This window comes from Sinocyclocheilus rhinocerous, unplaced genomic scaffold, assembly GCF_001515625.1.
Source record: "Sinocyclocheilus rhinocerous isolate Xijiao unplaced genomic scaffold, SAMN03320098_v1.1 scaffold1436, whole genome shotgun sequence".
In the NCBI taxonomy this organism is placed as follows: domain Eukaryota; kingdom Metazoa; phylum Chordata; class Actinopteri; order Cypriniformes; family Cyprinidae; genus Sinocyclocheilus; species Sinocyclocheilus rhinocerous.
The window spans coordinates 650,061-668,093 of NW_015647013.1; the positions used below are offsets into that span (position 1 = coordinate 650,061).

The 18,033-nt window shown below is 40.0% G+C and overlaps 2 protein-coding genes across 3 annotated transcripts in view; both read left to right on the forward strand.

Moving 5' to 3' along the window:
- Positions 1-6,780, forward strand: part of LOC107708249 (histone acetyltransferase KAT6A-like) — a 51,239-nt gene extending 44,459 nt beyond the window's left edge. For both annotated transcript variants that reach the window (XM_016512430.1, XM_016512431.1), the window contains exons 16-17: positions 805-1,063; positions 2,145-6,780. In XM_016512430.1, coding sequence (XP_016367916.1) covers positions 805-1,063; positions 2,145-5,320 — 3,435 coding nt within the window. In that variant the 3' untranslated portion in view covers positions 5,321-6,780. The remainder of the gene's footprint in view (positions 1-804; positions 1,064-2,144) is intronic.
- A 2,081-nt stretch (positions 6,781-8,861) lies between these two features.
- LOC107708250 (AP-3 complex subunit mu-2-like) lies at positions 8,862-18,033 on the forward strand. Its single transcript, XM_016512433.1, has 9 exons — positions 8,862-8,967; positions 9,430-9,710; positions 12,008-12,179; positions 12,259-12,396; positions 12,921-13,006; positions 13,846-13,979; positions 14,680-14,887; positions 16,238-16,382; positions 16,995-18,033. Exons 2-9 carry the CDS (start codon positions 9,438-9,440, stop codon positions 17,093-17,095), a joined length of 1,257 nt encoding a protein of 418 aa, XP_016367919.1. The 5' UTR covers positions 8,862-8,967; positions 9,430-9,437; the 3' UTR covers positions 17,096-18,033.

Sequence of the window (18,033 nt, forward strand, 5' to 3'; positions counted from 1 at the left end):
AGTAATGTGAACCTGCCGTTATGTGTGTGTGCTGCGAGTGTGCACGAGCGCACGTTCTCCAGGAGAGCGCGCGAGCGCTGAATGGTTAAACACTGGCAAGAATTAAAAAGTAATGCAATTTATAAACTTTAGTGACGATGTGACACTGCCTCGATTGGGCAAGTGACAATTCCTGTGTTAACTGTGCAGCGTGCAGCTCGCTAAATAGTGCAGACGCGATGTGGTGTTTTGAAGACATTTGTGTATTTTGAGAGAGAGCGCGCGCGGTGATTCACTCACGCGTTTTGTGAAATTTACGCCTCACACAAGGTTTTCAAATTATTTTATAAGTTATTTAATTAAGAAATATGAAGGTGAGTATTATAATTATTTCACCCCCGCTGGACAGAGACTGAGACGTGCCGCTGCATGTCGTGCCAAACCTCTCACGGCAGCGTCATCAGCTTGAGATCGGCCTTTTTAGAGACCGCCGATCAATCATCCCAAAGCGATTATTGGCCAATAGTGATCGGTAGCCGATCAATCGGAGCATCCCTACTGCCCAGCACTAGTTGGAGCAATTAATTTTTAACTCTCAAAGTGCATTAGATAGAATAATTTCACTTTAAAATGTTTTTATTTTTTTTCCAAGTCTTCATTTGTCTTTTTTTTTTTGCAATAAATGTTGTACCATGGACTTCATATCGTATCGTGAAATTTTTATAACGTTACATGCCTAGTAGGCTTTTTCTAAGAGGCTAGAAAAACCCGGAAATAAAAATGTTTGCTTATTCTAGAACTTTCTTTGCTTTTCTCCCCTTGTAGTCTCAGAAGTCCTTGCGGAAGAGGCGTGTGCATCAGCGCAGCCATCCCCACAGCAGCGTCGTTACAGAGACCATCTCGGAGACAACTGAAGTTCTGGATGAGCCATTTGTTGATTCAGATTCTGAAAGACCCATGCCCAGACTAGAAGAAGAAACTCCGTTTGTCAACCCTCTCCGACGCTACGCAGCAGCCCGCAAACACATGGGACCTGCTCCAAAAAGCATCAACAGAGGCAATCTGACTGAATCAGAGGAAGACGGTTAGTACAGCTAATAGGATCTTCTAACACCTAAAAGGAATTCGATTCATATTGATTCTTGGGGTCATGATTCGATTTTTCACTTTTTAATCACGATTTTTGATTAAGTTTTTGGTGCATACTGGACGTCAACGCACAAGATTTTAATACAAAAACACACCAGTCTATAGTATGGGTTGTCCTGATTCAAGAAATCAGTGTTTCCTATTAACTTCCTAATAAATAAAAAATATTTTACACTTCCCATTAGGAATGTGCCCGAATCCGAATACCGTGTTCGTAAAGGAAATGACGTGTGCTATGAAACCCCTAAAGAGAATAAATACGAGATGGGAGGAAAAAAATGTCAATGCTTTCTCTCGCAATTATTTCGTTGGGTAATTATACTGTATATAAATTGCGGGCATCAGGGTGCCGTTATTAATATGCGAGGCATTGACATCACTTTTGAATGTGCGCTAGCTTTTTACTTTCACGTTCGAGATTCGCCATCACACATACTCTGTGTATACTACAGAGCGGCAGTACTTACCACACATTTAACAAGATTAGATGCTCAGGATCTGCAAATCATTCGCCATCGTCCTCAGTCATCTCTCCTTACTCTGTTTAGGTGGTAAGCAGGGCTTTTGTCAAGGAACGAAAACAAAAACCCGGAAACGAACGAAATTTTGACAGGAACAGAGACAAAATCAAATTTAATAGTTCCGAACAGAATCGAAAATTTGAAATGGCCATTAACCGGTTAATAACGTTATTTTATCATTCCATTTAATATTTGAATTTTGCAGTCAACCAACATCAACCAAAATGTGATGTTGACGCATCCAACAAGTGAAGAAAACACCATGTTGTTGTTGTTGTTGTTATTATACTAACTAGAAAATCGATTTTTGAAGTTTGTGAATCAATGCAAATCGCTAGAAGACTGAATTGCGATACATATGTGAATCGATTCCCCCCACCCCCCACCCCTAACACCTAAGGATGCCTGCTGTGGTTTTATATGTGCAATCTTGAAAGTTTTGTGCGATGTTTGCTGCAGTAGTGTGATTTCAAAAATTGCTTTTCTTCTGTTCAGATCCCACTCCTGTGCTGAAGCCAGTTGCTGTCCTGAGAAAACCTGAACCTTCAGAGGCCACACAGAGAACAGGGGCAACAGCTGAGATGCCTGAGGTTCCAGTAAAAAGAAAGAAAGGCTGGCCTAAGGGCAAGAGTCGCAAGCCACTCCACTGGAAGAAGCGTCCAGGCAGAAAGCCTGGTAGTGGAGCCGGTCAGACAGCTGACACCAGTCTAGCAGATCCATCCTCAGAGGACCCACCACCTCCAAAGATCAAAATGAAGCCTGGCCGGAAACCTCGCAGCTATTACCTGCAGCGTGCACAAGAGGAAGCATCCAGACAGGAGTTTGAGCGAAGCCAATTAGCTCAGGAGCAGCTAGACAATTCAACACTGGAGGACAAAACCTGTAAAAGGACAGCCAGCGCCTTAAGCCCTGAGAAACAGAAAGACTCGGAAGAGGAGGACGATTTCCTTCAGGACTTCAGAGAGCCATCCAAACCCAAAAGGCGAGGTCGGCCTCCAAAAAATGGCAACCTCCCTCCCCCTGTACCCAAACCTCCTCCTGTGTCTGAGCCAGAAGACGAAGATGAGGAAGAGGAAGACCAACCATGGTCAGTTGAGAAGATCAGCCGTCCTCCTTCTCGTACCATGTCGCAGTCTTCCAGCACCAGAGTTTCTCAGCCGAGAGCTGATGCAGAGGAAGATGAAGAGCGGGATGATGGAGATTGCGATAACGGGGTTAATCGGAGACCAGCAGCAACACCAGGCTCAGGAAGCCGGCGCAGCGACGATCACGACGCTGACGACGAAGGGGATGGTCGTCTCGAAGAGAAAAGTGACAGCTGCAGTAGCAGTAAAAGAAGAAAGGGCCAAGACTCTGAGGATGATGTTGAGGAGCAAGAACACGAAGAGGAACCATCATCACCTGCTCGCTCTCCCCCCGTGAAAGAAGAACCCCAGAGCAGTGAGGGTTTTTTAGACATGCAGACAAACGTGGCAAGGGATTACGTCAGCAAACAGGAAGAAGTTGAAGGCGAGGAGGAGGATGCAGAGGAAGTACAGGAGGTGAAGACGAGCTCTGCTGATACGGATGAACGCCGTCGACGAGAGCAGGAGGAATCTGCGGCGGCCGCGGCGGCTGTAGAGACTGTAACCGCAATCGCGGTGCCTTCTGAGCCGCTGGAAATGCATCCGTTACACGATGAGGATAAGACCGCGCTCATGATGGAGGCTGAGCATTCACACCAGCATCCCGACTTCAAAGATGACTTGAGTCACCAGCAACATGCACATCACCACAGCAGCGAGCTGGATCTGGAAACCGTGCAAGCTGTACAGTCTCTCACGCAAGGCGAGGCCCAAGAGGAGGATGCAGAGTCCCACGGAGCTTACCAGGATTGTGAAGAGACGCTAGCTGCCTGCCGAACTCTGCAGAGCTACAGTCACGGTGAGGGTGAGGAGGAAACGCTAGCTCTGGTGGAGGATTGCGGAGCCTCCCAGCACAGTCCCATACCTAACCCACCCATGCCTACGTTACCAAACCAGTCTGTCCGTTCAGTCAGCAGCCCTGGGGTGACTCCTGGTCCTATGGATCCCGGATCGGGAGTGCCTGGTCCTACAGCAACTGGAGGGGGAGCAAGTGGAGCGTATACCCAAATAACCCCAGAGCATCCCAGCTCTCTATCCGCTCCCTCATTGCAAAACCTAGAGACCTCTCCTATGATGGACGTGCCATCTGTTTCCGACCATTCCCAACAAGTGGTAGACAGTGGATTTAGTGATTTGGGCAGCATTGAAAGCACTACGGAAAACTACGACAATCCGAGCAGCTACGATTCAACGATGGGCGGCAACGGAGGAGGGAATGGAAGTAACGGAGGTGGCATGTCCACAGCGGCGGTAGCGTCTTCCTCGTCTTCGTCCTCAAGTTCAACCACACCTTCGTCGTCGTCGTCTTCGCAAGGCAGCAGCTGCTCCTTCATCTCCACGTCCTCTAGCACAGGAGTCGGCTCTCAGATCGCCATGGGCAGCTGTAGCCTTATCCAGCAAGCTGGTCCTGGACCAAACGGCGGAAACGGCGTACCACAACCTCCTCCTCCGCCTCCGCCTTCCTCTAGCACTCCGAGTTGCGGAATAAAATCTCCGCAAGGCTGCGTCATCGAAAGACCGCCGAGTGCCAGCCAGCAGCAGCAACAGAAAAAAGTCTCACAACCGACTCAACAACAACAGCAGCAGCAAAACCCTCAACCGCAGCCTCCTCCTCAACCGCCTCCTCCTCAACAGCAATCGCTCTCGCAGTGCAGTATGGGAAACGGCTTCGCTTCCACACCCATGATCATGGAGATTCCCGAGAGCGCTGGCAGCGCCGGAGGAGGCCGGAGTTTGTATGACCGCATGGGACAAGACTTCGGCGCCGGCGGTTACAGTCAACACTCTGCTTCTTTCAGTTTAGCCAAACTCCAGCAGCTAACCAACACCATCATGGACCCCCATGCAATGTCTTATTCGCATTCGGCTGCGGTCACGTCATACGCGACGAGCGTTTCGTTATCCAACCCAGGCTTGGCGCAGCTCGCTTCTTCTCCACACCCGCCTTTGCCCCAAGCCCAGCCCACTATGACTCCACCTCCAAATTTGAGTTCTGGCTCCATGAATCTCGGTTCCCCTTTGATCCAGTGCAACATGACAGGCGCCAACATTGGATTGCCGCCTCCTCCGCACACGCAGCGTTTGCAAGGCCAGATGGCCGCAGTCAAAGGCCACATTTCAATCCGCTCCAAAGCCTCTCAGATTCCTACAGGCTCCCCGCACCAGCAGCAATTGTACAGCCGCAGCTCTGGCGCTGTGACCATGCAAGGCTCTCCGCGAACTTTAGCGGTGCAACGTGGCATGATGACGAACCTCATGCCAACCCCTGCCGCTTACAACTCCATGAACATGAATCCGCTCAATGCTGCCATGTCTGCAGGCTACCGAATGCCACAGCCCATGATGAACAGCGGGTACCACAGTAACCCACCTTACATGAACCAGCCAGCCCAGTACCCCATGCAAATGCAAATGGGCATGATGGGAGGCCAGGCTTATCCGCAGCAGCCTATGCAGCCCAATCATCATGGCAACATGATGTACACGGGCCCCTCGCACCACAGCTACGCTGGCGTCCCCAAGCAGTCTCCATACATGAGCAGATGAGCGGCAGAGAACGAGCAGAGAGAGAGACGTTCCCCGCCAGACTGCATCGCTGTACTTTATCCATTTGTATCCACCACCCTCCAAAGTCTGGGCGAAAAGAGATAAAGTGAGCTTGGTGGAGGAAGAGGACATAGAGACTGCGACGATTTCTTTTCCTTTCTAAATATGTTGTCGCCAAGCTCTGATCCTTTTAGGTTCATTTCCCAATTGCCCTGAGCTGGGGAGATGATCTAATAGACCTTTATTGTGGCAAGTGTCATGCTCCCACAGACCCTGTGTGGACCAACAGGGGTTGGTTTCCACCGAAATTCGAGACCGAAGGGGCGAAGCATCAAAGCAGCTACAGGGGAAGTGGACCTATCTTTTCAAACTGAGAAAGATGCATTTACGCTGTTATTGAACATGCATCGAATCATGCACACAATCATTCAAACTGACATAGGAAGCCTTACCTAAAAAAAAAAGAGACAAAATAATCGTAGATGGACTATTTTCTTTTTTTTATTATATTAGTATTATTATTATTATTTACTTAATTTTTTAATATGTTCTCGTTTTTTTTCAACGACTGTTGAAATGCTTGTGTTTCAGTCTGACCTTCACATGCTTCATGTGTGTGGACAAAGTGATTCACGCTCGCTCACTCACACAGAGCTCTATAGTCACTCGTCGAGGCGCACAAGGCATCGCAGGTTTCTGTAAATCTGTGTCTTCCCAGTACAGAATCGTGTATATCCAAACGCAACAGACGTCTGATAGTAACGACCATGCATCCATAGACTGGACTTAAACAGAAGTCCTTGGGAACTAGTTAATGTAAATATTCTGGTACTACCTGGTTCATAGCACAGAAATCACAGGAAACAGTTTCGTAAACACTCCACAGATGTCACTAGAGGGCACAGCAGTCAGTAGTGGGAAGGTCTTTAAATTCGTACTACAAAGTGCAGCGTCCATGTAACGTTAAAGGGGTTAACCACGCGGGAGCACGTCTGCAGAGCAGTTAGCATCGCGACTGTGCTCATCTGGTGATGTTAAGTAGGCACCTCAAAGTAAGTAGCGCTCCTCGTACTCCAGCTGATCATGGGGTAGTGATGTTAGCTGTTAGCATCGAGAGGGAGTTGTACAAATAAGTAGATCCGTGTCTGCAATGCACACACGGACAAATGAACACTCGCACCCGGGATAAAGGTTAAAGTGCATGGTGTCCTGAGATGGTTACTGTTTTAGGACAAGAGGTGTTCAACTCCGTGTTCCAGTATTCATTGTCAATATGAGGAATCTTTCTCAAAGACCTGACGTTTCACGTATTATTTGTGCGCTTTTTGTTTTTCTGAATTTTATCAAGACTGGGCAGCTTTCTTTTACGACAAGCTGACTCTTTTTGACTTATTGTAGAGAAGATGTTTTTTCTAAAAAATATATATAAAAAAAACGAAATTCTGACATGGATATTGGTACTGTCATTTTTTTCACTTCTGTTTCAGGAAAAAAAAAATGCATATTTTTTAGCTCGACTCTTGGGGTAATATTATTAAGAAATTCAAAACGTAAAAAAAATTACAACTCACTTTTAGTGAATTTAAGATGCCTTTAACCTTTCCATTCCATCTCATCTCTAGAGTTTTCTATCTTTGTGTAGTATATTAATGCTATTTTAAAACAGAAGGAAAAAAGAGATATCTAAAGGTCACTTAGCGTTATTTTCTTTTTGGTTATTGTGTGTGTATAGGACAACTTCCTTACATCTATGAGGCATGTAAAAATGAGCTCAGTATATTTCTGTCTGTTTATATTGCTTACCTTTTCGTATACTTTGTAATTGTACATGGTGAACTGTAAGCTAAGAGAGAGCCTGGTATCCGGCGAAAGAGAGGGATGGTCTGAAGCGTCCACCTTCCACTCCTCTCTGTTTCGTCCTTGTATGTATTTCCATTTATTCGTTTCTTTCTCTTTTTTTTTTTTTTTTTTTCCTAGCAAGTACTTTCAAAGAACTCTGTACATTTTAACATGGAACAAAAATAAATTATGTTGAGCCATTTCACTTATTGTATTTCTTGAGAAATCTCTAAAGTAATGTGTGTTTTTAAATTAATTCTCTCTTTTAGAATTAATTCCACTCTATCAAAGCCAATGCATGGACTGTTTTAAACTGAGCGTTACCTTCGGTTCAACTGGAAAGACTTTCTAGAGATTTGATAAACGTTTAAGTTGATGCTCAATCTGTTGTTAGAGCTGCAGAAGGCACAATGCAGTTTATGTATATTGTACTATGCTGTGAAATTTGCTTTTGCATTTAAAAACAAACAGGGTTGAATGTTTAAAGCAGCACTATGTAACTTTTGACGCTCTAGCGGTTAATAAACAGAACTGCACACGTCCCGCGGAAGAACATTCCAACCGGAACTACTTCTCTATGTTTATGTCTATGGCGATTCACGCAGGTATGTGTTACTCCGCAGCGGTGACCAGGATGCAATAGTCCGAATATAAGTACTTATAAGTGTACCGTAGTGATTCGGAATAAGACAAAAACGCGGTTTGGAAGATGAATTCATGATGTACTCGCTCATTATATACAGAAAAAGTTACATAGTGCTGCTTTAACAGTTTACAATAGCCTTGTACATGCTCGTACCACTTATGTGTTAGAAATACATAGTTGTGTGCTGATTTTTCTACAGATATCCAGTTTAATAATAGTTTATTATCGGATACAATTGTTGCGAACATGTTTTAGATATTAACTTAAAAGTTCGTATTAAATGACAATTTAGTAACATTGTTGATCAATTTTAAGTAGATCTCAATGTATTTCTCATCTTTCATACTGTACTGTATAATGCTGTGATGCTTAAATTCACTCACTTGTAGCATGTTTTTGATATTTATATTTATATTTTGACGGTATAGTATACAATTTTCTTTGTCAATCATTGGTTATCTGCCATACCATGGAAATACTTATTGGTATCGGACAGGTTTTTAATTGGAGAATCCCTAAAATGTAATTTATATATATATATATATTGTAGCATAACCTGGGGACACAGCTTCAAGTCTTTTGAATAAAATGTCTAATACTAGAATTAGATCTCTTATAGTAAATCAAAGCTTTCTATATAGACCGAGAACAAACACCAAATGCAATCTTTTGTTTCCATATAATGTATGGAAACAAAAAATAAATTGGATAGGGACAGGATAAAAAGGCGTCTTTGTGGGGACCAAAATATTTTTTATTTTTTTTGTAATAGTGTAATTTGGTATCAGCTTGAGGATAAGGCACACATACGGCATTTTTTCATGGGCTGACCTATATTTAATTCAGTTTATTATAGCATTTATAACCTCAATTTCCATTGTCAGAGGACAAGCTACCTTGAGCCAATAAAACAACGCTGTGCAGTGACGTTTATTGGCCACTGTCCAATCAACTTCGAGGATAATAGTCCACTCGCTTCCGCACTATATACCAATTATATGTGGAGTGGGCGGGGTCAACGTGCTAGACGTAGCCTGCCATTGGTTAGAGCGAGTGACGATCATATATTTTCTTGTCACAAAATAACGGAGACGGAAGCGACATTTCTGGTTCCGTCTAATTAAAGAATCCTGTGGAAGTGGCAGAAGAAAAAAAAAAGATTGTAAGTATTCATTTATATTTACAATATAAGCGTTCGCACCCAAAGAAAAGGTGGAGATGCGACTGAATGAACCCTTTTAATCCGTGGCTTGTCACGAGACAGTCCTGTGATGCGCGAGAGAGGATGAGGATGATGATGATGATGATGAAGATGAGCAGGCTGCTCTTTTATAAAGCTATTCTTCTCTCCGGTAACCGGAATGAACCCTTTTAATCCGTGGCTTGTCACGAGACAGTCCTGTGATGCGCGAGAGAGGATGATGATGATGATGATGAAGATGAGCAGGCTGCTCTTTTATAAAGCTATTCTTCTCTCCGGTAACCGGATAGGGATGTAGAATAACGAATGAACTCCGAGGCCTATCGGTTACCGTGAAGATGCAGGTTCCTGTTCAAGACCGAGTAGGCTTCAGATCTGCGTTAATAATCTAGTGCGCTTCGCATGTTCTTACTCTGTCTCCAGCTGCCAAGATGATCCACAGCCTCTTCCTGGTGAACGCGTCGGGGGACATCTTTCTGGAGAAGCACTGGAAGAGCGTGGTCAGCCGATCCGTCTGCGATTATTTTTTCGAGGCTGTGGAGCGAGCCACGGAACCGGAGAACGTTCCTCCGGTGATCCCGACCCCGCACCACTGCCTCATTAACGTGCTCCGCCAGCGCATCTACTTCGTGGCCGTCATTCAGAGCGAGGTGCCGCCGCTGTTTGTCATCGAGTTCCTGCATCGTGTGGTGGACACGTTTCAGGTTTGGACGTGTTTTAATTATTTTTCTAATGCAGCGTTAATACAGTTTGCTTTTATATTTACCATAGTGACTGAATCATGCACTAACAGTCAAACGTTTTTGAACAGTACGATTTTTATTATTATTTCTTTATTATTATAGTCTTTTCTGCTCACTAAGCTTGCATTTATTTGATTCAAAGTACAGGAAAATTTTGAAATATTTTTACTATTTAAAATAACTGTTTTCTATGTGAATATCTGTTAAAATGTAATTTATTTCTGTGATGCGCAGCTGTATTTTCAGCATCATTACTCCAGTCTTCAGTGTCACATGATCTTCAGAAATCAGTATAATATGCTGCTCAAGAAACATTTCTGATTATTATTATTATGTTTTTGTTTTTTAATGACTTTTTTGAAAGTAGTGTATCTGCAGCTGCTGTCATTAAAAAAATTAAAATGTAAGCAGAACAGTGCTGTAGCAGTACCTTATATAATATAATAATATGATCATTTATGTGTAATTTATCCCTGTGATGGCAAAGCTAAATTATATAAAAAACTAATACCATGATGCTTTAATAACATGTTATGAGCCACATAAAATAGATTAGTTAAGCTGAATGATCAAAAGATTATGTGTTGAAAACAGTTGAGTAAATTATTTCAGGTTTCTTTAATGAATAGAAAGTTCCAAAGATCAGCATTTATCTGAAATAAAAAGCTTTTGTAACATTATACACTCTACCATTCAGAAGCTTGGAGTCAGTATACTTTTATTTATTTTTTGTGGAAGGAAATTCTAGAAATTGATACTTTTATTTAGCAAGGATGCTTTAAATTGATCAAAAGTGATGGTAAAGACATTTATAATGTTACAAAATATTTCTATTTCAGATAAATGCTGTTCTTCTGAACTCTCTATTCATCAAAGAAGCCTGAAAAAATTCTACTCAGCTGTTTTCAACATAATAATAATATTAATAATAATAATCAGAAATGTTTCTTGAGCAGCAAATCAGCATATTATTATGATTTCTGAAGATCATGTGACACTGAAGACTGGAGTAATGATGCTGAAAATACAGCTGCGCATCACAGAAATAAATTACAGTTTAACAGATATTCACATAGAAAACAGTTATTTTAAATAGTAAAAATATTTCAGAGTTTTACTGCTTTTTCTGTACTTCAGATCAAATAAATGCAGGCTTGGTGAACAGAAGAGACTAACATTAAAAATCTTACTGTTCAAAAACTTTTGACTGATAATGTACCATGTCCAAAAAATATATAGTAAGAAATAAAGTAGTGCCATGGTGTTTTTAGTCCTTTTCTCAAGTGTACTCCAAGGTAATTGAATTATTACTATGGTAAATTCATTAAAATGACATGGTATTGCCTCGGTGCCGTGTCCAACACATGTAATGTCATGATATGGTACATGCTTCTAGGATTTAGTGCATGAATAATATCCGTATTGTATGTCAGTACCACACAGTACTTCAATATATATATATATATATATATATAGTTTGGCCAGTTATTCATTAAAAAACTTTCATAAAGCCAAAGAATGCATGAAGTATTCAAGCAGATTTATTTTTCAGCAGGGTTAAAAAACTAATACCATGATGCTTTAATAACATGTTATGAGCCACATAAAATAGATTAGTTAAGCTGAATGATCATAAGATTATGAAATCTTACACCATGAACATAAGTACTGTGGTGATACAGTGATGGTATCAGATGGTGATAATGTGGTATACTAGTATTATATAACATACACTGTATGCATATTCGTAGACCATGTCAAATATCATGTTGTTGCATTCAGTGTAACATTCTAGTATTTTTGCAAGGACTTTGGTAACACAGCGTTAGCCGCCATTGTGACGAAGATAATTAAAGGAAATGACATAAAGTTTAGCTGCTGTAATATAATATTTTATAAAAACCATAGTATGGTACTTGCAAGAATACAAATGAATTACCATGGTACATGATGACAAAATATTTAATATAAAGCATTATCTCAAAGTGCTACCATTCCAAAGCATTAGTTCTGAAAATGAAGAGTTTTTGAATTTGAACAAATTTCAATGTTTTTGAATTTTTTTTTATTGTGCATTCCAGTTAGTCTCAATCAAACCGCAGTTGGGGTATTTTAATTAGGTTAAAAAAAATAACTAAATAATACAGCTAACTAACACAATAAAAACATGATTTTTGAACATTTAAAAAAAAATGTTATCTGTTTTGGCGCATAAACTCTTCAGATGTTGAATTGGCGTGTTCTGTTTCTCCCCTCAGGACTATTTCGGGGTTTGCACAGAGGCAGCTGTTAAAGACAATGTTGTGGTGGTGTATGAGCTGCTGGAGGAGATGCTGGATAACGGCTTCCCGCTGGCCACCGAATCAAACATCCTAAAAGAGCTCATTAAACCTCCTACCATCCTGCGCACAGTGGTCAACACCATCACAGGTGTTCTGTGTTCGCTTCTGCTTTATTACATAGCTGCCAGCTTTTGAATGCATAGTAACAATGTTTCTTGTGTGCACAGGAAGCACTAATGTTGGCGAGCAGCTTCCTACAGGTCAGCTGTCGGTGGTTCCGTGGCGGCGCACGGGTGTCAAATATACCAACAACGAAGCTTACTTTGACGTGGTGGAAGAAATCGATGCTATCATTGACAAATCAGGTAGATCATCTTCTTATATGTGACCCTGGAGCACAAAACCAGTCTTAAGTGTCAATTTTTCAAATAAATAATCTTTCCATTGATGTATGGTTTGTTAGGATAGGACAATATTTGAAAATCTGGAATCTGAGGGTGCAAAAAAATCTAAATATTGAGAAAATCATCTTTAAAGTTGTCCAAATGAAGTTCTTGGCAATGCATATCACTAATCAAAAATTAAGTTTTGATATATTTACGGTAGGAAATTTACAAAATACCTTCATGGAACATGATCTTTACTTAATATCCTAATGATTTTTGGCATAAAAGAAAAATGGATAATTTTGAGCCATACAATGTATTGTTGGCTATTGCTACAAATATACCCCAGCGACTTAACACTGCTTTTGTGCTCCAGGGCCACATATCTCATAATAGTTTACAGATCCAGTCGTAAAATGCAGATGTCTTTGCCTCAAATCACTCACCTATGAGTCAGTAAATCATTCATAAATATATATATGCATGTATATTTTCCCCCTAAGGTTCCACTATCACAGCAGAGATTCAGGGAGTGATAGACGCCTGTGTGAAACTCACAGGAATGCCTGATCTCACCTTGTCATTTATGGTAAATCTGGACATCTTTCCTAAATAAAAGCTTGTTTGGTTGAATGTTTTGAAGTCCTGAACAACTAATGACAGCTGTCGGCATCACATACAGCAGTGTTGTAATTCATAACTAAAATTATGAAATTATTTTTGTTAGATGAAATAAAGTAATAATGAAATATATATATTACATGGAAAAACATTAAACTATTTTATTTCAGTTAGTTGCCAAGACAACATTTTTAATTTTCATTTAAGTTTTTTCAGGTACTAAAATTCCAAAAACTAAAATAAAAATAAATAAAAAATTAAATATATTATAAGAAGATAGCATTATATATATATATATATATATATATATATATATATATAAAGAAAAAGCATGTAACAAAAATACTAAAATTAAAATGTAAACTGAAAATCGCTAAAAAGCTCATTCATAATATGAATATTATAATAGTGTGTAACTAATACTAAAATAACACTGATTTGCAGGCCTACAGCTGGTCATGTGATCTGAACAAGATACTTCAATACTTGGTGCACTCTAATGTTTTGACACCTTTAGCTTCCAAAACAGCTTTTTAACTCTTTATATGTCGGGCATTTTTAATTTTACATTTTTGCATTTATGCATGTAGCAGAATTTGCATTTATGCATGTAGCAGAATTTGCATTTATGCATGTAGCAGAATTTGCATTTATGCATTTAGCAGAATTTGCAATTATGCAATGAGGGACAGATTGCCAACTGCACTTTGAAGTGCAAGCTTGTAATATATTCTGTATTACTGTATACTACTAACCCATTCCATATTCCTTTCTCAACATTTTATTCCTGCATCCTTGATTCTGCAGAACCCTCGACTGCTGGATGATGTCAGCTTCCACCCCTGCGTCCGGTTCAAGCGCTGGGAGGCCGAGCGAATCCTGTCCTTCGTCCCACCAGACGGAAACTTCCGCCTCCTGTCCTACCACGTCAGCTCTCAGAAGTGAGGTCTCTTTTAGATATTTAGAAGTTCTATTTACATGCAATACAATAAGAAAATAAGAACATCAGGGTAACACTTTATATACGGTGTCCTTGTTACACATGTTACATGTACTTACTATTATAATTGCAATACATTATGCATAATTGCATGCAAGTAACCCTAACCATATAGTAAGTACATGTAGTTAATTAATATTACTCAGTATTTAAATGCAGAATTACACTGTAACAAGGACACCTGTAATCCATCGGTATAATAAACAAACATGACAAACATAAGCACAAGTGAAAAACAAAACGAGAAAACACAACACAACAAGAATGGTAGCATTCAGAAAACAAAAAGATGTAGTACATAACTTATAAATGATAACATTCAGAGATCAGGTGAGTTTTAAGAAGTAAGCTCTTCTTAAAGCTCAAGAAACATTTCTAATTATTATTATCAATGTTGAAAACAGTTGATGTTTTTATTTATTTATTTTTCTCAGAATTCTTTGATGAATGGAGTTTCACAAGAACATTTTTTTTTGTCTTCACCGTCACTCTTGATTAATGCATCCTTGATCAAAAAAAGCATTCATTTGTTTATTAAGAAATCATACTGAGCCCAAACTCTTGCACGTTAGTGTGCATACCTTCACTTGTTATTTTGCAATGCAGTGTACAGTCTCACCTGTGATTGCTGTGTTCTTCAGCCTGGTGGCTATCCCGGTGTATGTGAAGCACAACATCAGCTTCAGAGAGGGCAGTTCTCAGGGGCGTTTTGAGCTCACCCTCGGCCCGAAGCAGACTATGGGTAAAGCGGTGGAATCAGTCCTGGTGAGCAGTCAGCTGCCCCGCGGCGTCCTCAACGCCAACCTCAGCCCCTCGCAGGGCACCTACACGTTTGACCCCGTCACCAAGGTAAACAAGGGTTCATTGTTCTGATGTTTAACTGACCGGTTCCTACGCAGTTTGGAAAAGTATGCAATTTGAGTCATTTCCAGGTGTGGAAAGTATGGGAAAATATTTGCATTTCCAGACTTTATTTGCCCCTGTTTAGTTTACTATAATAGAAAATTAGGAATTTCATGAAAATTGAATTTAATGAAAGTGTCATTGTTATTCGGCCGCCATTGAGGATGCATTAAATTGGACATTAGTCCTTGATTTTAGAGGTACTACCTTAAGTAAAGCCAAATTTTGAGCAAATAGATCTCTATTAATTCATGTGCATGCATTAGGGCTGCACAATTAATCGAATTTCTAATCGCGATGCCACAATTACGTAATCGTTCAAAGCGGCAATTAATCGTTCAAAGTCCACTTATGTTATTCTGCACGCTTAAGATATGTTTTTTTTTCTACATGTTATCTTAAGGGTTTTTACATTGTTTTAGTTTAACATTATAATACCATTCATATTTGTACTTTTTTTTTATAATTTAAAGAAGAAACCAATCCGATGTGTATTTAAAATTTGAGGCTTAATACTATAGAAAAGCACTAAAGGTTTTTCAGTTAGAGTGTTTTCAGGTTGTTTACGTTCATATAAAAATACGGCATGCAGCTGCATCAAACAATGGTATAAACATCACTCAATGTAAACCGTGATAATTGTAATTAATAATCGCAATTACAATTTCAAGGGAATAATCGACAATTATGATTTTTGTCATAATTGTGCAGCCCTAGCATGCATGCTCTCATTTTCTATGAGACGCACAATGGAAATAGGTTATAGTATATATAAAACTAGAAATTGTACTGCGTAAGCACTAGGGATATGCCGGTATCAAATTTTCATGTTGCGATTAATTGCTAATGCTTTTATTACATTATACGGTATTATCACGATATTGAAATTTAGTTTAAAAAAAAGTGCTGTCATAATACAGTATAACAGGTTTAATAACTTTTTTCGCAAACAGAATTCCCACGTGCATGTCAGTAGTTTCCATGTGCATCAAGAACGATAACTATAACGATAACTAGAGGCTTTAGAGTCTTTTAAAAGTCAGTGTTGTCGAGTGTGACATTTTTCCGTTTGCATTTTATTTTTACACGTGAAGCTAGGAAGTTCTCTTAATAATTAGCTCAGGGATGACAAAAGTTAAATGCATAAATAGCAGGTCATAATAATTTACCAGAAATGGGCTCATTTGTTTCTACCTTTTAATTGCAATGCACAGCAACATACATTATGCTTCAATCTTCTGATTTGGTTTAATGTGAATGTTGCATACTAATGTTGCAGTGAATTGTGATTTGCAGCTTTTGTCTTGGGATGTGGGTAAGATAAACCCCCAGAAACTGCCCAGTTTAAAAGGATCCATGAGTCTCCAGACCGGAGCCTCCAAACCTGATGAAAACCCAACAATCAACCTCCAGTTCAAGATTCAGCAGCTGGCCGTCTCAGGTACCGTCCATCAGTGGTTTCAGACGTTACGTGGGACATAACGTGGTTTACCAAGATAGTAGAATGACAAAAATCACTTCTGAAAGCATCTCAGCCACACTAATTGTATTCAAAGACGTTTAAAAAAAAAAATTCAGTTCAAATTTAATTCCCATTGTTTTGTGCATCACTTAATTATGCACCGTAGAATTTGCCACATAGGATATTAAATGTTTTGCATTCAAATATATAATTAGCCTATTAAAATAGCACATTTGTTTCAGGTACCCTGGAGATTTTCTTCTCTTAAAATAAATAAGAGACATTTTCACAGTCAGTAAATCGCTTCTTTAATCTCCCACAGGGAAAGTAATAAAGCACATTTCTGCAAATGACAACATTTCTGACAATTGTATTACGTGGCCAGGAGATGGAGCCGTTCTGATGTGGAAACCGATGCTTTGAGCAGCTAATGTAACATGGCTCTGTACTGTGTGATGGAGCATTGCAAGCTCAGACTGACTGCTTATTGATTTAGTGCTTTAGCAGTCACAGCCTTTCCCCAAAGACTCTCTTGTGCCAAATACACACCTGTTTTGCAACTGACATGCTTTCCGCTTTCTCACCCAACAGGTCTGAAAGTCAATAGGTTGGACATGTACGGCGAGAAGTACAAACCTTTCAAAGGCATCAAATACATGACCAAGGCCGGCAAATTCCAAGTCCGAACCTAGACACGACCTCTTCTTGCCTTCGGTTTACGGCGAAACGGGGACGAAGAAAAGAGAGGGAACAAGTTTGAGTAAATGCATCTCCTTTGGAATGCATTTCAGGATCAATTCAGGAAAATGTACCATAAGACCAGAGAGATTCTGTTGTTGTTAACACTATCAAAATCTGCTTCTACAGGTCCACCCGAGTTAAAGGGACAGTAACTACATATTAGTTTTATTGCGTTCTTTTTATTTGCAGCTGCTCTGGATTACGGTTGCTCTCAAACCTCCGTCTCCTCACTCCTTACTTGATTTCTTATTGTCCGTTTTATAACTCTCTCCTTCACACTGTACCTTCACATTTCTTCATGAGATTGAACTGCACTGCCATGCATTGATCTGTGCTCTTCTCTGAGAAGCGAGGCGATAGGTGACTCATTTCTGCATTGCAGGACAATAATCTTATATTAGTTACAGACTGACTTCGGCCTCCGTCCCAATGATTGTGTGCAGAGTAAAGCATTTTTCAAATGGTCAAACACTGAACTTTTATCTTTGTTTACTGTAGCATTATGACAGTATACATCTTTTGTTTTAATTATTGAAATGTGTTTCTTATGCTATTTATTGCCTGTCTGACCATAACCAAACGATTTAAAGCATAACTGACCATAGCAATCCATAATAACCCTACTCGTGATGCTTGATTGTTCAGTGTCTCTTCTTTTACTCTGAATGCAACATGCGTTTAAAAATGGAGTTGATACACACGGCACTTGCAGCTTTAGAGATCTGACTATGATTATGGATACTGATCGAAATATACACTGAGTAGGATATATGTGAATGTGTGTTTTTAGCTTCTATTGATGTTGTTTTCTTTCCTCCATACTGTTTTTCAGATAAATACAACTTCACAGTGCTATGATGATAATAATAATAAAAAATCCACAAAATGC

Bases quoted from the DNA above. Each gene is read 5' to 3' on its own strand.
- LOC107708250 (XM_016512433.1), top strand. From the start codon at position 9,438: ATGATCCACAGCCTCTTCCTGGTGAACGCGTCGGGGGACATCTTTCTG. The intron at 14,888-16,237 runs GTAAACAAGGGT...TGTGATTTGCAG, and splicing joins CGTTTGACCCCGTCACCAAG to CTTTTGTCTTGGGATGTGGG. The intron at 16,383-16,994 runs GTACCGTCCATC...CTCACCCAACAG, and splicing joins TCAGCAGCTGGCCGTCTCAG to GTCTGAAAGTCAATAGGTTG.